Source organism: Mycteria americana, unplaced genomic scaffold, assembly GCF_035582795.1.
Source record: "Mycteria americana isolate JAX WOST 10 ecotype Jacksonville Zoo and Gardens unplaced genomic scaffold, USCA_MyAme_1.0 Scaffold_66, whole genome shotgun sequence".
In the NCBI taxonomy this organism is placed as follows: Eukaryota; Metazoa; Chordata; class Aves; order Ciconiiformes; family Ciconiidae; genus Mycteria; species Mycteria americana.
Window position 1 is genome coordinate 282,943 of NW_027445651.1, and position 22,250 is coordinate 305,192.

At 55.2% G+C, this 22,250-nt stretch overlaps 4 protein-coding genes across 4 annotated transcripts; all 4 read right to left on the reverse strand.

Moving 5' to 3' along the window:
- Window positions 1-1,191: 1,191 nt before the first annotated feature.
- Window positions 1,192-1,500, reverse strand: LOC142404064 (feather keratin Cos2-3). The gene has a single exon (XM_075490459.1). The coding sequence runs from the start codon at window positions 1,498-1,500 to the stop codon at window positions 1,192-1,194; it is 309 nt and encodes a 102-aa protein (XP_075346574.1).
- Window positions 1,501-7,642: 6,142 nt separating this feature from the next.
- LOC142404063 (feather keratin Cos2-3) lies at window positions 7,643-7,951 on the reverse strand. The gene has a single exon (XM_075490458.1). The coding sequence runs from the start codon at window positions 7,949-7,951 to the stop codon at window positions 7,643-7,645; it is 309 nt and encodes a 102-aa protein (XP_075346573.1).
- A 6,142-nt stretch (window positions 7,952-14,093) lies between these two features.
- Window positions 14,094-14,402, reverse strand: LOC142404062 (feather keratin Cos2-3). The gene has a single exon (XM_075490457.1). It carries the CDS (start codon window positions 14,400-14,402, stop codon window positions 14,094-14,096), a length of 309 nt encoding a protein of 102 aa, XP_075346572.1.
- A 6,142-nt stretch (window positions 14,403-20,544) lies between these two features.
- On the reverse strand, window positions 20,545-20,853 carry LOC142404060 (feather keratin Cos2-3). Its single transcript, XM_075490456.1, has one exon. It carries the CDS (start codon window positions 20,851-20,853, stop codon window positions 20,545-20,547), a length of 309 nt encoding a protein of 102 aa, XP_075346571.1.
- Between the last annotated feature and the right edge of the window lie 1,397 nt (window positions 20,854-22,250).

Here is a 22,250-nt window from a genome sequence, read left to right on the forward strand (position 1 = left end):
AGATGCTCACCTGTGTCACCTTGCAGGCCCATGCGAATAACCTTTTTGTCCTGGAGCTGCTCGGTGTGATGGGAGTTGGGGATGTGCAGCCTGCGAGACACCTCAGCCCTGCCAATCTGTGTAACCAACCGCTGGGCTGCACAGGGCGCTGTATGGATGTGGCGGAAGAACAGGGGACTTGCCCTACCCTAGCTACCCTTGCCCTTGGTGGCATGCCGTGCCCCTTCCTTCTGGGGACGGGTGGGAAGGTGAGGAGGAGGCTCTGGGCTGTAGACAAGGTGATTTCTCCTACCATCCCCTCCTTCCATCCCCACGGCCATCTTCTGTCTGAGCCTCCTCCCCCAGCGCAGCTCCATCCAGAGCAAGAGGAACTGCCTTGAGTGCTTGTGGGGCTGCTGACCTCCCAGGACCTCCTGCAGCACTGGGGTCCTCCCATGAAGACAGCACAAGTTGGGATCACCATCTGTGGGGCATGCTCTGAGGCCAAGGGGAATATTTCTGGGCAGAGATGCAGCAAGGGAAGGGCTGATGGTCACTGGCTGTGGAGTAGCCAGAGACGTCGTCCTCAGCTCCAAGGAACAGGGACCGAAGGAGGCCCACAGGCAGTGTGTCCTGCCCTCCCAGTCCTCTCGGAATGAGAAAGGGTCCACTTGCTCACCCATTTGTTCCCTCCCAGCTTATCTCCTTTCTCCCTGGACAGCTTTAGAGAGCATGCAGAGAGGAAAGGACCACACAGAGCCAGAGGCTGGGATGCAGCAGAGTTTAATGAGTCCAAAGAGGGCAACAAGATGTCTGTGAGGAGAGGCCACAGTGAAAGGATCACCATGGGCAGCCAAGAGTCAGTGCCCCATGATCAAGGGAGAGTTCCCACAGGGCACCTGTCTGGCTGCCCGACAGAGGGAGAGGGGCAGGCAGGTCCCCCCTAAGCTGGCTTTGGTGGGCCTCATGGCCCAGGGAGCAGAACACAACCAAGGACAAGGAGGGAAAGGAGAGAGGGGAGGAAGGGAACGAGAGGCATCGGCCATGTTTTCAGAGAGCCCAGGCTGGCCCCTTCCAAAGGGCTGACACCCTTTGCAGGAGGAGCGGGGCGTGCTCAGACCCTCTCAAAGCAGTAGCCACGATCTCCGTCATTCAGTCTGGCATCATCTTCGGGGCTCCCGGGGTTCCTTGTCTGGGCTGTCACCGGTGGCTTTAGCAAGGGGGGCACCTTCTGCTGCCACAGTAGCGGCTGGTGATACAGGAGAGGTCACAGCACCCAGAGGTGATGGGGACTCCGTCACAGCTGAGGATGCTGCCAACAGCAGCGGAGGTGGAGGAGCCCACAACGGTGTTCTGCGGGAAGGAGCTGAGGATGGGGCCGGGCAGGGTCACCACCACGGGGGAGGGCTGGATGACAACAGTGGAGTTCTGGCACTGCCTGACACAGGGCTCATTGCAGCTGTTGGCCAGCGGGGTCGGGCCGCAGGGCTGGCAGGGCTGGCACTGGTCGTAGCAGGACATGTCTCTGGGCCAGGGGTGCACCTGGGAGAGGGGGCAGGGGAAGCAAAGCACAACGGATACATGAGGAGCAGCACTGCGCCCAACCACAGTGGAGCCAAGGCACCTCCTGGCCCAGCTTATGCTGCCCAGCTCAAAGCCCAGGAGCCACCTCAGCTAAGTCCCAGCCTCTCTCTGTGGAAGGCTTTCTCTCCCCTTCCCTCTCCCATGAGAAGCAGGTCCCAGCCCTGGGCTAGGACAGCCCATATCAGCTGAGACATACATCAGGGAAAGACCTGACCTTGAAGGAGGAGGAGAAGAGGCTTCACACTCACCTGATTCCCAAGGAGAAGGAGGCGAGAGAAGTGGATGAGAGAGCAGAGAGCTGGGCTGCCTTTTATAGTAGCCCTGCACTGCCTCAGGCCCAGAGGCACCCTTTGTGGAAGTAATAATTTTCTGACAAGCTCACGTCAAATGCAAACCATCCCAGCTAATGGCATGGGCTGTGTTCTGGTTTCCTGCACCGCTGCCTTTTCATTTCCTGGCTTAAGCCACGTGCTTCCCCATATGAAGGCTTCTGTAAGTGCCGGGATGAGAGGCCCGAGGATTTCCGGGGCAGAAACACATCAGCGCAGGCAGAAGACTCAGCTCAAGTGCTGGTGGCATCCCGTGCAGGCAGGTGATGTGCACCTGGGTCATTCCTGTGGGCTTGTCTGTGGCAAAGTTGTTCGGGAAACGGGCGCCGCTCTCGTGCTTCTCGTCCGGATGCCCAAGGACTCCCACGTGAGAGGTCATGTCACACGTGGGCCTCAGCATCTCCTCAGCAGAGTCCACAGTTGCTGACGTTTTCCTGGCTTTATGTGAGCGTACGGATTTTTGCATGGTTCCACGCAGGCGCGCATGAGCACACACGTGTCAGTCTGTACCTGTGTGACCCTCATCATGAGGGCATGTGCAGGTCATAGCAGGAATGGTAGTTGCAAAGGAATCTACAGCTGAATGGTGGTGCCTTCGACCTGGCAGGTGCAGAGAGGTGCCCAGAGAACTGAAATGCAGTCTCTGCCTCCTGTGCCCTCCATTTCTTGCTTTATGTAGAGGGAGAGGCGCCCATAAATCCTGCCCACCGCATGCAGGCCGTCATCCCCGAACGTATCCCCTTACGATGCAGTGTTGCTGGTGACTGGGGGCTCCTCACGTCCATGCCAATGCCACCGCTCAGCCTGGTGCTGAGTGAGGCAGGGGCTGAGACCTCGCACCAAATGGGTATTGAACTGAAGGGACCAGGGTCCAGGCGCTGCTCTGCTGTGAGATGTAGGACTGACTGTCCGGGTGGCGCAGGGAGAGTCAAACAGCTGAGGACTCCTTTGCTGTTCAAGCACCAGGACTTCCGTGTCCCCCATAGAAAACTGAACCTGAGTGCCCAGCAACTGTGTCTAGGAAGGCAGGGATATGTGATTGAGGGCCAAAGCGCACAAACTCTGCTGCTGTTTCATGAGGGAGGTCAGGCAAGCTCCCTCTTTGCGACAGAGGCTGTAGGTATTTTGTAAGGGCCCTAAGCGCATCCTCCATCCTAGTCTGCCTTGTCTCCGATCCAGCTTACAGGTAGTGCAACTGAGGGCTACCCTCTTCCCTTTGTTGACCTTGCTGAGGTCATTCTGCTGGGAGGCTTCAGCCAGGGCTGACTCCCCTTCCCGTGGGAGCAGCTTTCAAGCTTCAGTTCTAGTGCTTGGCCCCAACCTGAGTTACAGCTCCAGCTGTGACACATCTGTGCCTGTACCTGGTCATGGACCCCACTCATCTCGCTTTGGACCCTGACATGCGGGTGACTTCCCAGCTTGAGCTCAGACCTTCCTTATCTCTGCGAACACACCTGGTGATCGCCGGACATTGTTGAACCCTGATTACTGTCCTGAGACCTCATCCTGACCTTGACTCACTGACTCGGTGACTTGCCTTTCCAGCTTGACCCCAGACATATGTAAGGCAAGAGCCTGAGCCAGCACACGAGCAGGACAACCTAAAAGTCTGTGCACACTTGCAGACCTATGATCTTATCGGGGTGTTGGAGAAAAGCTGGGATAGCTCTCATGTCTGGAGTGTGCAGTGGCTCTGCAAAACAGAAGGCAGAATTGCCACCCTGCACTCCGTAAGAGCAGATTTTTGTCCCCTCAGGGACCCGCCAGGCGCAGTCCTTTGGGAAAGTGCCCTGGGGGCTCAAAGAGGCCCGTGGAGAATGCGAAATACAGCAGGTAAGATCTGATGATAATAAAAATAAGGAAATCACCATAACTAGCTCCATCCGCTCCACTTGATAAAGGCATTAGAAAGATCTACCAAGGACATGAGATGGGTGCATTTTTGGAGCATTTCTTTCCACATCTGAAAGCACGACCAAGAATACCATTTTTCTTGAGGTTATTCAAAGTTACCTCCACCCCATGAGCAACGCTGGTGGTGCCTCCGTGAAACCATATCCGAGAAAGGGCAAAACACTGCACAGGAGATGAGGAATGAACTACAAAAAAAGTGTGAGAAACAATCCTGCAAGCACCGAGGCCAGAGAGGAGGGAGGAGGAGGAGGAGGTGCTCCAGGCAATGGTGCAGAGATTCCCGGGCAGCCCGTGGGAGAGACCATGGTGGAGCGGATATCCACACTGCAGCCCATGGAGGATCCCACGCCGGACCGGGTGGCTATGCCCTGCAGGAACTGCGGCCTGTGCAGAGCCCATGCTGAAGCAGGCTCCTGGCAGGAACTGTGGCCCCTGGAGGACCCACGCTGGAGCAGACTTGTCTGGAAGGACTGCAGCCCGTGGACAGGACCCACGCTGGAGCTGGTCTTGAAAGACTGCAGCCTATGGGAAGGGCTCACGCTGGAGCGGAGAAAAATGTGAGGAGGAAACAGCGGCAGAAAGGAACTGTTGCGTACTGACGGCAACCCCCCATTCCACATCCCACTGCGCTGCTTGGGGGTGGAGGAAACAGAAGAGCCGTGAATGAAGGAGGGAAGTTGAGCCTGTGAAAAAGAGGGGGGGATGGAGTGAAGGTGTTTTAGGGGTTTTTTGGCCGTTTCTCACCATCCTGCTCTATTTTTAATTGGCACTATGTTAAATGAGTCTTCCCCAAGCCAAGTCTGTTTTGCCTGTGACAGTAATTGGTAAGTAATCCCCCTGCCTTTATCTCGACCCACAACCTTTTTCACCCGACTTTCTCCTTCTGTCCTGTTGAGGAGGGAGAGGGAGAGAGCGAGCAGCTGGGTGGGTGCCTGGAAGCCAGCCGAGGTCTTTTTAGTTTTGCACCAATTATGGTAATTAGAAGTGCCATGACTGCTTGTCATTCACGTGCTTTTTTTTCCTGCTTGTACCTGTGGCACCAGGAGCAGTCTCTTTCTCCCACTGTTGTTCCCCCCAGAGGACGGTGGGCAATGATGTCAATTGGCCTTTGTGCTTGTGTACCTGGGAACTAGTGGCAGGTTTACAGCCACGGGCAGAGCACAGCCCACCAACCCTCCTGCCATAGCCTCAGACGAACAACGAGACCCCAAAGGCCATGTGGGAGGAGAGCTGTGAGTGGGAGCTCCTGTGCTGATGACCTGCTTTCTTCAGCTCTTTCTGACTCTGCTAGCAAAGGTCTGTCATCAGAACTGATGACAGAGAAGAAACCCCTGCTCCCTTGGTTGTCTCAGACCCCCTTCACCTGCATTTCTTTCCCCAACCATCCATCCCTCATTGCCTCTCTTTTCCAGCCCATTCCCTCTCAATGTTTCACAGGTAGGTCAGTGCAGTAGATCTCGTCTGTCTTGGTAGCCCCAAATTTCTGAGGTTCAAGCACCAAAGGCTGTTCCCCATGAGCTGTAGGCTTCAGGAGAAGAGGGAGCTAGGAGGAGGGGCACAGCACAGTTCTCCTCGCTTGGCATCCTGGCAGGAGGCCCTTCTGCGCAAGGCTGAGCTCTGGGGAAAGGGCCCTCAGTGCTCCCTTGGCGGCCCGATTTCACTTAAGCACCCAGAGATCTGCAGGCGAAGATGCTGGGGTTAGCGGCCTGAGGGGAAAGGAGGTGGTGGTGAGCGTGAAAAGAGCTAAAATCCCCAAAGAAAAAAAGAAATGTTGTAAGTAGCTTGGTTGCTCAACTCTAAGGGATCTTTCCTTTTAGCTCCCCTTTCGCAGATAATTTAGCCTAGCCTGTGAGTATTGTTGAATTGCTAATGAGCACCCTTTATTCGAAGGACATGTCTATGGTCTTTCCCCCTCCTAACAACAATCATTAGAGTAAGAATGCCTTGCCTGTGTTAAATCCTTGGTTAGCTTAGATAGTCGCAATGTAGACAGATAAGAAGGAATTAATTCTTCAAGCCCTGTGTCCCTGGAAAGGGCTGATAAGGAGAAGCTATACAAGAACCAACTGGTTTTGGATATGCAAGGAAGGTATGAGCAAGACAAAGATGGACTGAGCATGCGTAGAGACAAAGTTCGGTCAGCGGTCAGAGTGATGAAGACTACCGACTTCCTCCAACGACCACCAGAGGATCCCTAACGACCACCTAAGGACTTAAGTATGCATGCGCCAGAGACATTTGCATATATTAACGAGTTCCAAGAAATCGCACGTTTATGTAAATTAATCTTATGAATATGTATGATTTTGCAACACATAATCTCTGCGATCTTGCTTGTTTGTCGGAGCACCTATGGTGGAGCAATCCCCAGTGCTGCCCAGCACTGTAATAAAGGATGCCTGCTTAATAGTAACTCTGTTGCTATTGAGTTTTATTTCGGGAACACTCTGAAACTGCGATTCGCCTGCTGGGAGACTCGGACTTTAAAGGGTAGTCTCCGCGAATTTTGCTTCAAGAGAGCTTCTGCCATGGAACTCTTCTTCCCCTGCACCCCAGGACGAGATTGCACTTGCCATGAGCTGCAAAGAGAGAGCGTGGGCTGTTGTGATCGGTGCGCTCTCTACAGTACCACGGGAGGAACTGTAAGATGCTCACCTGTGTCACCTTGCAGGCCCATGCGAATAACCTTTTTGTCCTGGAGCTGCTCGGTGTGATGGGAGTTGGGGATGTGCAGCCTGCGAGACACCTCAGCCCTGCCAATCTGTGTAACCAACCGCTGGGCTGCACAGGGCGCTGTATGGATGTGGCGGAAGAACAGGGGACTTGCCCTACCCTAGCTACCCTTGCCCTTGGTGGCATGCCGTGCCCCTTCCTTCTGGGGACGGGTGGGAAGGTGAGGAGGAGGCTCTGGGCTGTAGACAAGGTGATTTCTCCTACCATCCCCTCCTTCCATCCCCACGGCCATCTTCTGTCTGAGCCTCCTCCCCCAGCGCAGCTCCATCCAGAGCAAGAGGAACTGCCTTGAGTGCTTGTGGGGCTGCTGACCTCCCAGGACCTCCTGCAGCACTGGGGTCCTCCCATGAAGACAGCACAAGTTGGGATCACCATCTGTGGGGCATGCTCTGAGGCCAAGGGGAATATTTCTGGGCAGAGATGCAGCAAGGGAAGGGCTGATGGTCACTGGCTGTGGAGTAGCCAGAGACGTCGTCCTCAGCTCCAAGGAACAGGGACCGAAGGAGGCCCACAGGCAGTGTGTCCTGCCCTCCCAGTCCTCTCAGAATGAGAAAGGGTCCACTTGCTCACCCATTTGTTCCCTCCCAGCTTATCTCCTTTCTCCCTGGACAGCTTTAGAGAGCATGCAGAGAGGAAAGGACCACACAGAGCCAGAGGCTGGGATGCAGCAGAGTTTAATGAGTCCAAAGAGGGCAACAAGATGTCTGTGAGGAGAGGCCACAGTGAAAGGATCACCATGGGCAGCCAAGAGTCAGTGCCCCATGATCAAGGGAGAGTTCCCACAGGGCACCTGTCTGGCTGCCCGACAGAGGGAGAGGGGCAGGCAGGTCCCCCCTAAGCTGGCTTTGGTGGGCCTCATGGCCCAGGGAGCAGAACACAACCAAGGAAAAGGAGGGAAAGGAGAGAGGGGAGGAAGGGAACGAGAGGCATCGGCCATGTTTTCAGAGAGCCCAGGCTGGCCCCTTCCAAAGGGCTGACACCCTTTGCAGGAGGAGCGGGGCGTGCTCAGACCCTCTCAAAGCAGTAGCCACGATCTCCGTCATTCAGTCTGGCATCATCTTCGGGGCTCCCGGGGTTCCTTGTCTGGGCTGTCACCGGTGGCTTTAGCAAGGGGGGCACCTTCTGCTGCCACAGTAGCGGCTGGTGATACAGGAGAGGTCACAGCACCCAGAGGTGATGGGGACTCCGTCACAGCTGAGGATGCTGCCAACAGCAGCGGAGGTGGAGGAGCCCACAACGGTGTTCTGCGGGAAGGAGCTGAGGATGGGGCCGGGCAGGGTCACCACCACGGGGGAGGGCTGGATGACAACAGTGGAGTTCTGGCACTGCCTGACACAGGGCTCATTGCAGCTGTTGGCCAGCGGGGTCGGGCCGCAGGGCTGGCAGGGCTGGCACTGGTCGTAGCAGGACATGTCTCTGGGCCAGGGGTGCACCTGGGAGAGGGGGCAGGGGAAGCAAAGCACAACGGATACATGAGGAGCAGCACTGCGCCCAACCACAGTGGAGCCAAGGCACCTCCTGGCCCAGCTTATGCTGCCCAGCTCAAAGCCCAGGAGCCACCTCAGCTAAGTCCCAGCCTCTCTCTGTGGAAGGCTTTCTCTCCCCTTCCCTCTCCCATGAGAAGCAGGTCCCAGCCCTGGGCTAGGACAGCCCATATCAGCTGAGACATACATCAGGGAAAGACCTGACCTTGAAGGAGGAGGAGAAGAGGCTTCACACTCACCTGATTCCCAAGGAGAAGGAGGCGAGAGAAGTGGATGAGAGAGCAGAGAGCTGGGCTGCCTTTTATAGTAGCCCTGCACTGCCTCAGGCCCAGAGGCACCCTTTGTGGAAGTAATAATTTTCTGACAAGCTCACGTCAAATGCAAACCATCCCAGCTAATGGCATGGGCTGTGTTCTGGTTTCCTGCACTGCTGCCTTTTCATTTCCTGGCTTAAGCCACGTGCTTCCCCATATGAAGGCTTCTGTAAGTGCCGGGATGAGAGGCCCGAGGATTTCCGGGGCAGAAACACATCAGCGCAGGCAGAAGACTCAGCTCAAGTGCTGGTGGCATCCCGTGCAGGCAGGTGATGTGCACCTGGGTCATTCCTGTGGGCTTGTCTGTGGCAAAGTTGTTCGGGAAACGGGCGCCGCTCTCGTGCTTCTCGTCCGGATGCCCAAGGACTCCCACGTGAGAGGTCATGTCACACGTGGGCCTCAGCATCTCCTCAGCAGAGTCCACAGTTGCTGACGTTTTCCTGGCTTTATGTGAGCGTACGGATTTTTGCATGGTTCCACGCAGGCGCGCATGAGCACACACGTGTCAGTCTGTACCTGTGTGACCCTCATCATGAGGGCATGTGCAGGTCATAGCAGGAATGGTAGTTGCAAAGGAATCTACAGCTGAATGGTGGTGCCTTCGACCTGGCAGGTGCAGAGAGGTGCCCAGAGAACTGAAATGCAGTCTCTGCCTCCTGTGCCCTCCATTTCTTGCTTTATGTAGAGGGAGAGGCGCCCATAAATCCTGCCCACCGCATGCAGGCCGTCATCCCCGAACATATCCCCTTACGATGCAGTGTTGCTGGTGACTGGGGGCTCCTCACGTCCATGCCAATGCCACCGCTCAGCCTGGTGCTGAGTGAGGCAGGGGCTGAGACCTCGCACCAAATGGGTATTGAACTGAAGGGACCAGGGTCCAGGCGCTGCTCTGCTGTGAGATGTAGGACTGACTGTCCGGGTGGCGCAGGGAGAGTCAAACAGCTGAGGACTCCTTTGCTGTTCAAGCACCAGGACTTCCGTGTCCCCCATAGAAAACTGAACCTGAGTGCCCAGCAACTGTGTCTAGGAAGGCAGGGATATGTGATTGAGGGCCAAAGCGCACAAACTCTGCTGCTGTTTCATGAGGGAGGTCAGGCAAGCTCCCTCTTTGCGACAGAGGCTGTAGGTATTTTGTAAGGGCCCTAAGCGCATCCTCCATCCTAGTCTGCCTTGTCTCCGATCCAGCTTACAGGTAGTGCAACTGAGGGCTACCCTCTTCCCTTTGTTGACCTTGCTGAGGTCATTCTGCTGGGAGGCTTCAGCCAGGGCTGACTCCCCTTCCCGTGGGAGCAGCTTTCAAGCTTCAGTTCTAGTGCTTGGCCCCAACCTGAGTTACAGCTCCAGCTGTGACACATCTGTGCCTGTACCTGGTCATGGACCCCACTCATCTCGCTTTGGACCCTGACATGCGGGTGACTTCCCAGCTTGAGCTCAGACCTTCCTTATCTCTGCGAACACACCTGGTGATCGCCGGACATTGTTGAACCCTGATTACTGTCCTGAGACCTCATCCTGACCTTGACTCACTGACTCGGTGACTTGCCTTTCCAGCTTGACCCCAGACATATGTAAGGCAAGAGCCTGAGCCAGCACACGAGCAGGACAACCTAAAAGTCTGTGCACACTTGCAGACCTATGATCTTATCGGGGTGTTGGAGAAAAGCTGGGATAGCTCTCATGTCTGGAGTGTGCAGTGGCTCTGCAAATCAGAAGGCAGAATTGCCACCCTGCACTCCGTAAGAGCAGATTTTTGTCCCCTCAGGGACCCGCCAGGCGCAGTCCTTTGGGAAAGTGCCCTGGGGGCTCAAAGAGGCCCGTGGAGAATGCGAAATACAGCAGGTAAGATCTGATGATAATAAAAATAAGGAAATCACCATAACTAGCTCCATCCGCTCCACTTGATAAAGGCATTAGAAAGATCTACCAAGGACATGAGATGGGTGCATTTTTGGAGCATTTCTTTCCACATCTGAAAGCACGACCAAGAATACCATTTTTCTTGAGGTTATTCAAAGTTACCTCCACCCCATGAGCAACGCTGGTGGTGCCTCCGTGAAACCATATCCGAGAAAGGGCAAAACACTGCACAGGAGATGAGGAATGAACTACAAAAAAAGTGTGAGAAACAATCCTGCAAGCACCGAGGCCAGAGAGGAGGGAGGAGGAGGAGGAGGTGCTCCAGGCAATGGTGCAGAGATTCCCGGGCAGCCCGTGGGAGAGACCATGGTGGAGCGGATATCCACACTGCAGCCCATGGAGGATCCCACGCCGGACCGGGTGGCTATGCCCTGCAGGAACTGCGGCCTGTGCAGAGCCCATGCTGAAGCAGGCTCCTGGCAGGAACTGTGGCCCCTGGAGGACCCACGCTGGAGCAGACTTGTCTGGAAGGACTGCAGCCCGTGGACAGGACCCACGCTGGAGCTGGTCTTGAAAGACTGCAGCCTATGGGAAGGGCTCACGCTGGAGCGGAGAAAAATGTGAGGAGGAAACAGCGGCAGAAAGGAACTGTTGCGTACTGACGGCAACCCCCCATTCCACATCCCACTGCGCTGCTTGGGGGTGGAGGAAACAGAAGAGCCGTGAATGAAGGAGGGAAGTTGAGCCTGTGAAAAAGAGGGGGGGATGGAGTGAAGGTGTTTTAGGGGTTTTTTGGCCGTTTCTCACCATCCTGCTCTATTTTTAATTGGCACTATGTTAAATGAGTCTTCCCCAAGCCAAGTCTGTTTTGCCTGTGACAGTAATTGGTAAGTAATCCCCCTGCCTTTATCTCGACCCACAACCTTTTTCACCCGACTTTCTCCTTCTGTCCTGTTGAGGAGGGAGAGGGAGAGAGCGAGCAGCTGGGTGGGTGCCTGGAAGCCAGCCGAGGTCTTTTTAGTTTTGCACCAATTATGGTAATTAGAAGTGCCATGACTGCTTGTCATTCACGTGCTTTTTTTTCCTGCTTGTACCTGTGGCACCAGGAGCAGTCTCTTTCTCCCACTGTTGTTCCCCCCAGAGGACGGTGGGCAATGATGTCAATTGGCCTTTGTGCTTGTGTACCTGGGAACTAGTGGCAGGTTTACAGCCACGGGCAGAGCACAGCCCACCAACCCTCCTGCCATAGCCTCAGACGAACAACGAGACCCCAAAGGCCATGTGGGAGGAGAGCTGTGAGTGGGAGCTCCTGTGCTGATGACCTGCTTTCTTCAGCTCTTTCTGACTCTGCTAGCAAAGGTCTGTCATCAGAACTGATGACAGAGAAGAAACCCCTGCTCCCTTGGTTGTCTCAGACCCCCTTCACCTGCATTTCTTTCCCCAACCATCCATCCCTCATTGCCTCTCTTTTCCAGCCCATTCCCTCTCAATGTTTCACAGGTAGGTCAGTGCAGTAGATCTCGTCTGTCTTGGTAGCCCCAAATTTCTGAGGTTCAAGCACCAAAGGCTGTTCCCCATGAGCTGTAGGCTTCAGGAGAAGAGGGAGCTAGGAGGAGGGGCACAGCACAGTTCTCCTCGCTTGGCATCCTGGCAGGAGGCCCTTCTGCGCAAGGCTGAGCTCTGGGGAAAGGGCCCTCAGTGCTCCCTTGGCGGCCCGATTTCACTTAAGCACCCAGAGATCTGCAGGCGAAGATGCTGGGGTTAGCGGCCTGAGGGGAAAGGAGGTGGTGGTGAGCGTGAAAAGAGCTAAAATCCCCAAAGAAAAAAAGAAATGTTGTAAGTAGCTTGGTTGCTCAACTCTAAGGGATCTTTCCTTTTAGCTCCCCTTTCGCAGATAATTTAGCCTAGCCTGTGAGTATTGTTGAATTGCTAATGAGCACCCTTTATTCGAAGGACATGTCTATGGTCTTTCCCCCTCCTAACAACAATCATTAGAGTAAGAATGCCTTGCCTGTGTTAAATCCTTGGTTAGCTTAGATAGTCGCAATGTAGACAGATAAGAAGGAATTAATTCTTCAAGCCCTGTGTCCCTGGAAAGGGCTGATAAGGAGAAGCTATACAAGAACCAACTGGTTTTGGATATGCAAGGAAGGTATGAGCAAGACAAAGATGGACTGAGCATGCGTAGAGACAAAGTTCGGTCAGCGGTCAGAGTGATGAAGACTACCGACTTCCTCCAACGACCACCAGAGGATCCCTAACGACCACCTAAGGACTTAAGTACGCATGCGCCAGAGACATTTGCATATATTAACGAGTTCCAAGAAATCGCACGTTTATGTAAATTAATCTTATGAATATGTATGATTTTGCAACACATAATCTCTGCGATCTTGCTTGTTTGTCGGAGCACCTATGGTGGAGCAATCCCCAGTGCTGCCCAGCACTGTAATAAAGGATGCCTGCTTAATAGTAACTCTGTTGCTATTGAGTTTTATTTCGGGAACACTCTGAAACTGCGATTCGCCTGCTGGGAGACTCGGACTTTAAAGGGTAGTCTCCGCGAATTTTGCTTCAAGAGAGCTTCTGCCATGGAACTCTTCTTCCCCTGCACCCCAGGACGAGATTGCACTTGCCATGAGCTGCAAAGAGAGAGCGTGGGCTGTTGTGATCGGTGCGCTCTCTACAGTACCACGGGAGGAACTGTAAGATGCTCACCTGTGTCACCTTGCAGGCCCATGCGAATAACCTTTTTGTCCTGGAGCTGCTCGGTGTGATGGGAGTTGGGGATGTGCAGCCTGCGAGACACCTCAGCCCTGCCAATCTGTGTAACCAACCGCTGGGCTGCACAGGGCGCTGTATGGATGTGGCGGAAGAACAGGGGACTTGCCCTACCCTAGCTACCCTTGCCCTTGGTGGCATGCCGTGCCCCTTCCTTCTGGGGACGGGTGGGAAGGTGAGGAGGAGGCTCTGGGCTGTAGACAAGGTGATTTCTCCTACCATCCCCTCCTTCCATCCCCACGGCCATCTTCTGTCTGAGCCTCCTCCCCCAGCGCAGCTCCATCCAGAGCAAGAGGAACTGCCTTGAGTGCTTGTGGGGCTGCTGACCTCCCAGGACCTCCTGCAGCACTGGGGTCCTCCCATGAAGACAGCACAAGTTGGGATCACCATCTGTGGGGCATGCTCTGAGGCCAAGGGGAATATTTCTGGGCAGAGATGCAGCAAGGGAAGGGCTGATGGTCACTGGCTGTGGAGTAGCCAGAGACGTCGTCCTCAGCTCCAAGGAACAGGGACCGAAGGAGGCCCACAGGCAGTGTGTCCTGCCCTCCCAGTCCTCTCGGAATGAGAAAGGGTCCACTTGCTCACCCATTTGTTCCCTCCCAGCTTATCTCCTTTCTCCCTGGACAGCTTTAGAGAGCATGCAGAGAGGAAAGGACCACACAGAGCCAGAGGCTGGGATGCAGCAGAGTTTAATGAGTCCAAAGAGGGCAACAAGATGTCTGTGAGGAGAGGCCACAGTGAAAGGATCACCATGGGCAGCCAAGAGTCAGTGCCCCATGATCAAGGGAGAGTTCCCACAGGGCACCTGTCTGGCTGCCCGACAGAGGGAGAGGGGCAGGCAGGTCCCCCCTAAGCTGGCTTTGGTGGGCCTCATGGCCCAGGGAGCAGAACACAACCAAGGAAAAGGAGGGAAAGGAGAGAGGGGAGGAAGGGAACGAGAGGCATCGGCCATGTTTTCAGAGAGCCCAGGCTGGCCCCTTCCAAAGGGCTGACACCCTTTGCAGGAGGAGCGGGGCGTGCTCAGACCCTCTCAAAGCAGTAGCCACGATCTCCGTCATTCAGTCTGGCATCATCTTCGGGGCTCCCGGGGTTCCTTGTCTGGGCTGTCACCGGTGGCTTTAGCAAGGGGGGCACCTTCTGCTGCCACAGTAGCGGCTGGTGATACAGGAGAGGTCACAGCACCCAGAGGTGATGGGGACTCCGTCACAGCTGAGGATGCTGCCAACAGCAGCGGAGGTGGAGGAGCCCACAACGGTGTTCTGCGGGAAGGAGCTGAGGATGGGGCCGGGCAGGGTCACCACCACGGGGGAGGGCTGGATGACAACAGTGGAGTTCTGGCACTGCCTGACACAGGGCTCATTGCAGCTGTTGGCCAGCGGGGTCGGGCCGCAGGGCTGGCAGGGCTGGCACTGGTCGTAGCAGGACATGTCTCTGGGCCAGGGGTGCACCTGGGAGAGGGGGCAGGGGAAGCAAAGCACAACGGATACATGAGGAGCAGCACTGCGCCCAACCACAGTGGAGCCAAGGCACCTCCTGGCCCAGCTTATGCTGCCCAGCTCAAAGCCCAGGAGCCACCTCAGCTAAGTCCCAGCCTCTCTCTGTGGAAGGCTTTCTCTCCCCTTCCCTCTCCCATGAGAAGCAGGTCCCAGCCCTGGGCTAGGACAGCCCATATCAGCTGAGACATACATCAGGGAAAGACCTGACCTTGAAGGAGGAGGAGAAGAGGCTTCACACTCACCTGATTCCCAAGGAGAAGGAGGCGAGAGAAGTGGATGAGAGAGCAGAGAGCTGGGCTGCCTTTTATAGTAGCCCTGCACTGCCTCAGGCCCAGAGGCACCCTTTGTGGAAGTAATAATTTTCTGACAAGCTCACGTCAAATGCAAACCATCCCAGCTAATGGCATGGGCTGTGTTCTGGTTTCCTGCACCGCTGCCTTTTCATTTCCTGGCTTAAGCCACGTGCTTCCCCATATGAAGGCTTCTGTAAGTGCCGGGATGAGAGGCCCGAGGATTTCCGGGGCAGAAACACATCAGCGCAGGCAGAAGACTCAGCTCAAGTGCTGGTGGCATCCCGTGCAGGCAGGTGATGTGCACCTGGGTCATTCCTGTGGGCTTGTCTGTGGCAAAGTTGTTCGGGAAACGGGCGCCGCTCTCGTGCTTCTCGTCCGGATGCCCAAGGACTCCCACGTGAGAGGTCATGTCACACGTGGGCCTCAGCATCTCCTCAGCAGAGTCCACAGTTGCTGACGTTTTCCTGGCTTTATGTGAGCGTACGGATTTTTGCATGGTTCCACGCAGGCGCGCATGAGCACACACGTGTCAGTCTGTACCTGTGTGACCCTCATCATGAGGGCATGTGCAGGTCATAGCAGGAATGGTAGTTGCAAAGGAATCTACAGCTGAATGGTGGTGCCTTCGACCTGGCAGGTGCAGAGAGGTGCCCAGAGAACTGAAATGCAGTCTCTGCCTCCTGTGCCCTCCATTTCTTGCTTTATGTAGAGGGAGAGGCGCCCATAAATCCTGCCCACCGCATGCAGGCCGTCATCCCCGAACGTATCCCCTTACGATGCAGTGTTGCTGGTGACTGGGGGCTCCTCACGTCCATGCCAATGCCACCGCTCAGCCTGGTGCTGAGTGAGGCAGGGGCTGAGACCTCGCACCAAATGGGTATTGAACTGAAGGGACCAGGGTCCAGGCGCTGCTCTGCTGTGAGATGTAGGACTGACTGTCCGGGTGGCGCAGGGAGAGTCAAACAGCTGAGGACTCCTTTGCTGTTCAAGCACCAGGACTTCCGTGTCCCCCATAGAAAACTGAACCTGAGTGCCCAGCAACTGTGTCTAGGAAGGCAGGGATATGTGATTGAGGGCCAAAGCGCACAAACTCTGCTGCTGTTTCATGAGGGAGGTCAGGCAAGCTCCCTCTTTGCGACAGAGGCTGTAGGTATTTTGTAAGGGCCCTAAGCGCATCCTCCATCCTAGTCTGCCTTGTCTCCGATCCAGCTTACAGGTAGTGCAACTGAGGGCTACCCTCTTCCCTTTGTTGACCTTGCTGAGGTCATTCTGCTGGGAGGCTTCAGCCAGGGCTGACTCCCCTTCCCGTGGGAGCAGCTTTCAAGCTTCAGTTCTAGTGCTTGGCCCCAACCTGAGTTACAGCTCCAGCTGTGACACATCTGTGCCTGTACCTGGTCATGGACCCCACTCATCTCGCTTTGGACCCTGACATGCGGGTGACTTCCCAGCTTGAGCTCAGACCTTCCTTATCTCTGCGAACACACCTGGTGATCGCCGGACATTGTTGAACCCTGATTACTGTCCTGAGACCTCATCCTGACCTTGACTCACTGACTCGGTGACTTGCCTTTCCAGCTTGACCCCAGACATATGTAAGGCAAGAGCCTGAGCCAGCACACGAGCAGGACAACCTAAAAGTCTGTGCACACTTGCAGACCTATGATCTTATCGGGGTGTTGGAGAAAAGCTGGGATAGCTCTCATGTCTGGAGTGTGCAGTGGCTCTGCAAAACAGAAGGCAGAATTGCCACCCTGCACTCCGTAAGAGCAGATTTTTGTCCCCTCAGGGACCCGCCAGGCGCAGTCCTTTGGGAAAGTGCCCTGGGGGCTCAAAGAGGCCCGTGGAGAATGCGAAATACAGCAGGTAAGATCTGATGATAATAAAAATAAGGAAATCACCATAACTAGCTCCATCCGCTCCACTTGATAAAGGCATTAGAAAGATCTACCAAGGACATGAGATGGGTGCATTTTTGGAGCATTTCTTTCCACATCTGAAAGCACGACCAAGAATACCATTTTTCTTGAGGTTATTCAAAGTTACCTCCACCCCATGAGCAACGCTGGTGGTGCCTCCGTGAAACCATATCCGAGAAAGGGCAAAACACTGCACAGGAGATGAGGAATGAACTACAAAAAAAGTGTGAGAAACAATCCTGCAAGCACCGAGGCCAGAGAGGAGGGAGGAGGAGGAGGAGGTGCTCCAGGCAATGGTGCAGAGATTCCCGGGCAGCCCGTGGGAGAGACCATGGTGGAGCGGATATCCACACTGCAGCCCATGGAGGATCCCACGCCGGACCGGGTGGCTATGCCCTGCAGGAACTGCGGCCTGTGCAGAGCCCATGCTGAAGCAGGCTCCTGGCAGGAACTGTGGCCCCTGGAGGACCCACGCTGGAGCAGACTTGTCTGGAAGGACTGCAGCCCGTGGACAGGACCCACGCTGGAGCTGGTCTTGAAAGACTGCAGCCTATGGGAAGGGCTCACGCTGGAGCGGAGAAAAATGTGAGGAGGAAACAGCGGCAGAAAGGAACTGTTGCGTACTGACGGCAACCCCCCATTCCACATCCCACTGCGCTGCTTGGGGGTGGAGGAAACAGAAGAGCCGTGAATGAAGGAGGGAAGTTGAGCCTGTGAAAAAGAGGGGGGGATGGAGTGAAGGTGTTTTAGGGGTTTTTTGGCCGTTTCTCACCATCCTGCTCTATTTTTAATTGGCACTATGTTAAATGAGTCTTCCCCAAGCCAAGTCTGTTTTGCCTGTGACAGTAATTGGTAAGTAATCCCCCTGCCTTTATCTCGACCCACAACCTTTTTCACCCGACTTTCTCCTTCTGTCCTGTTGAGGAGGGAGAGGGAGAGAGCGAGCAGCTGGGTGGGTGCCTGGAAGCCAGCCGAGGTCTTTTTAGTTTTGCACCAATTATGGTAATTAGAAGTGCCATGACTGCTTGTCATTCACGTGCTTTTTTTTCCTGCTTGTACCTGTGGCACCAGGAGCAGTCTCTTTCTCCCACTGTTGTTCCCCCCAGAGGACGGTGGGCAATGATGTCAATTGGCCTTTGTGCTTGTGTACCTGGGAACTAGTGGCAGGTTTACAGCCACGGGCAGAGCACAGCCCACCAACCCTCCTGCCATAGCCTCAGACGAACAACGAGACCCCAAAGGCCATGTGGGAGGAGAGCTGTGAGTGGGAGCTCCTGTGCTGATGACCTGCTTTCTTCAGCTCTTTCTGACTCTGCTAGCAAAGGTCTGTCATCAGAACTGATGACAGAGAAGAAACCCCTGCTCCCTTGGTTGTCTCAGACCCCCTTCACCTGCATTTCTTTCCCCAACCATCCATCCCTCATTGCCTCTCTTTTCCAGCCCATTCCCTCTCAATGTTTCACAGGTAGGTCAGTGCAGTAGATCTCGTCTGTCTTGGTAGCCCCAAATTTCTGAGGTTCAAGCACCAAAGGCTGTTCCCCATGAGCTGTAGGCTTCAGGAGAAGAGGGAGCTAGGAGGAGGGGCACAGCACAGTTCTCCTCGCTTGGCATCCTGGCAGGAGGCCCTTCTGCGCAAGGCTGAGCTCTGGGGAAAGGGCCCTCAGTGCTCCCTTGGCGGCCCGATTTCACTTAAGCACCCAGAGATCTGCAGGCGAAGATGCTGGGGTTAGCGGCCTGAGGGGAAAGGAGGTGGTGGTGAGCGTGAAAAGAGCTAAAATCCCCAAAGAAAAAAAGAAATGTTGTAAGTAGCTTGGTTGCTCAACTCTAAGGGATCTTTCCTTTTAGCTCCCCTTTCGCAGATAATTTAGCCTAGCCTGTGAGTATTGTTGAATTGCTAATGAGCACCCTTTATTCGAAGGACATGTCTATGGTCTTTCCCCCTCCTAACAACAATCATTAGAGTAAGAATGCCTTGCCTGTGTTAAATCCTTGGTTAGCTTAGATAGTCGCAATGTAGACAGATAAGAAGGAATTAATTCTTCAAGCCCTGTGTCCCTGGAAAGGGCTGATAAGGAGAAGCTATACAAGAACCAACTGGTTTTGGATATGCAAGGAAGGTATGAGCAAGACAAAGATGGACTGAGCATGCGTAGAGACAAAGTTCGGTCAGCGGTCAGAGTGATGAAGACTACCGACTTCCTCCAACGACCACCAGAGGATCCCTAACGACCACCTAAGGACTTAAGTACGCATGCGCCAGAGACATTTGCATATATTAACGAGTTCCAAGAAATCGCACGTTTATGTAAATTAATCTTATGAATATGTATGATTTTGCAACACATAATCTCTGCGATCTTGCTTGTTTGTCGGAGCACCTATGGTGGAGCAATCCCCAGTGCTGCCCAGCACTGTAATAAAGGATGCCTGCTTAATAGTAACTCTGTTGCTATTGAGTTTTATTTCGGGAACACTCTGAAACTGCGATTCGCCTGCTGGGAGACTCGGACTTTAAAGGGTAGTCTCCGCGAATTTTGCTTCAAGAGAGCTTCTGCCATGGAACTCTTCTTCCCCTGCACCCCAGGACGAGATTGCACTTGCCATGAGCTGCAAAGAGAGAGCGTGGGCTGTTGTGATCGGTGCGCTCTCTACAGTACCACGGGAGGAACTGTAAGATGCTCACCTGTGTCACCTTGCAGGCCCATGCGAATAACCTTTTTGTCCTGGAGCTGCTCGGTGTGATGGGAGTTGGGGATGTGCAGCCTGCGAGACACCTCAGCCCTGCCAATCTGTGTAACCAACCGCTGGGCTGCACAGGGCGCTGTATGGATGTGGCGGAAGAACAGGGGACTTGCCCTACCCTAGCTACCCTTGCCCTTGGTGGCATGCCGTGCCCCTTCCTTCTGGGGACGGGTGGGAAGGTGAGGAGGAGGCTCTGGGCTGTAGACAAGGTGATTTCTCCTACCGTCCCCTCCTTCCATCCCCACGGCCATCTTCTGTCTGAGCCTCCTCCCCCAGCGCAGCTCCATCCAGAGCAAGAGGAACTGCCTTGAGTGCTTGTGGGGCTGCTGACCTCCCAGGACCTCCTGCAGCACTGGGGTCCTCCCATGAAGACAGCACAAGTTGGGATCACCATCTGTGGGGCATGCTCTGAGGCCAAGGGGAATATTTCTGGGCAGAGATGCAGCAAGGGAAGGGCTGATGGTCACTGGCTGTGGAGTAGCCAGAGACGTCGTCCTCAGCTCCAAGGAACAGGGACCGAAGGAGGCCCACAGGCAGTGTGTCCTGCCCTCCCAGTCCTCTCGGAATGAGAAAGGGTCCACTTGCTCACCCATTTGTTCCCTCCCAGCTTATCTCCTTTCTCCCTGGACAGCTTTAGAGAGCATGCAGAGAGGAAAGGACCACACAGAGCCAGAGGCTGGGATGCAGCAGAGTTTAATGAGTCCAAAGAGGGCAACAAGATGTCTGTGAGGAGAGGCCACAGTGAAAGGATCACCATGGGCAGCCAAGAGTCAGTGCCCCATGATCAAGGGAGAGTTCCCACAGGGCACCTGTCTGGCTGCCCGACAGAGGGAGAGGGGCAGGCAGGTCCCCCCTAAGCTGGCTTTGGTGGGCCTCATGGCCCAGGGAGCAGAACACAACCAAGGACAAGGAGGGAAAGGAGAGAGGGGAGGAAGGGAACGAGAGGCATCGGCCATGTTTTCAGAGAGCCCAGGCTGGCCCCTTCCAAAGGGCTGACACCCTTTGCAGGAGGAGCGGGGCGTGCTCAGACCCTCTCAAAGCAGTAGCCACGATCTCCGTCATTCAGTCTGGCATCATCTTCGGGGCTCCCGGGGTTCCTTGTCTGGGCTGTCACCGGTGGCTTTAGCAAGGGGGGCACCTTCTGCTGCCACAGTAGCGGCTGGTGATACAGGAGAGGTCACAGCACCCAGAGGTGATGGGGACTCCGTCACAGCTGAGGATGCTGCCAACAGCAGCGGAGGTGGAGGAGCCCACAACGGTGTTCTGCGGGAAGGAGCTGAGGATGGGGCCGGGCAGGGTCACCACCACGGGGGAGGGCTGGATGACAACAGTGGAGTTCTGGCACTGCCTGACACAGGGCTCATTGCAGCTGTTGGCCAGCGGGGTCGGGCCGCAGGGCTGGCAGGGCTGGCACTGGTCGTAGCAGGACATGTCTCTGGGCCAGGGGTGCACCTGGGAGAGGGGGCAGGGGAAGCAAAGCACAACGGATACATGAGGAGCAGCACTGCGCCCAACCACAGTGGAGCCAAGGCACCTCCTGGCCCAGCTTATGCTGCCCAGCTCAAAGCCCAGGAGCCACCTCAGCTAAGTCCCAGCCTCTCTCTGTGGAAGGCTTTCTCTCCCCTTCCCTCTCCCATGAGAAGCAGGTCCCAGCCCTGGGCTAGGACAGCCCATATCAGCTGAGACATACATCAGGGAAAGACCTGACCTTGAAGGAGGAGGAGAAGAGGCTTCACACTCACCTGATTCCCAAGGAGAAGGAGGCGAGAGAAGTGGATGAGAGAGCAGAGAGCTGGGCTGCCTTTTATAGTAGCCCTGCACTGCCTCAGGCCCAGAGGCACCCTTTGTGGAAGTAATAATTTTCTGACAAGCTCACGTCAAATGCAAACCATCCCAGCTAATGGCATGGGCTGTGTTCTGGTTTCCTGCACTGCTGCCTTTTCATTTCCTGGCTTAAGCCACGTGCTTCCCCATATGAAGGCTTCTGTAAGTGCCGGGATGAGAGGCCCGAGGATTTCCGGGGCAGAAACACATCAGCGCAGGCAGAAGACTCAGCTCAAGTGCTGGTGGCATCCCGTGCAGGCAGGTGATGTGCACCTGGGTCATTCCTGTGGGCTTGTCTGTGGCAAAGTTGTTCGGGAAACGGGCGCCGCTCTCGTGCTTCTCGTCCGGATGCCCAAGGACTCCCACGTGAGAGGTCATGTCACACGTGGGCCTCAGCATCTCCTCAGCAGAGTCCACAGTTGCTGACGTTTTCCTGGCTTTATGTGAGCGTACGGATTTTTGCATGGTTCCACGCAGGCGCGCATGAGCACACACGTGTCAGTCTGTACCTGTGTGACCCTCATCATGAGGGCATGTGCAGGTCATAGCAGGAATGGTAGTTGCAAAGGAATCTACAGCTGAATGGTGGTGCCTTCGACCTGGCAGGTGCAGAGAGGTGCCCAGAGAACTGAAATGCAGTCTCTGCCTCCTGTGCCCTCCATTTCTTGCTTTATGTAGAGGGAGAGGCGCCCATAAATCCTGCCCACCGCATGCAGGCCGTCATCCCCGAACGTATCCCCTTATGATGCAGTGTTGCTGGTGACTGGGGGCTCCTCACGTCCATGCCAATGCCACCGCTCAGCCTGGTGCTGAGTGAGGCAGGGGCTGAGACCTCGCACCAAATGGGTATTGAACTGAAGGGACCAGGGTCCAGGCGCTGCTCTGCTGTGAGATGTAGGACTGACTGTCCGGGTGGCGCAGGGAGAGTCAAACAGCTGAGGACTCCTTTGCTGTTCAAGCACCAGGACTTCCGTGTCCCCCATAGAAAACTGAACCTGAGTGCC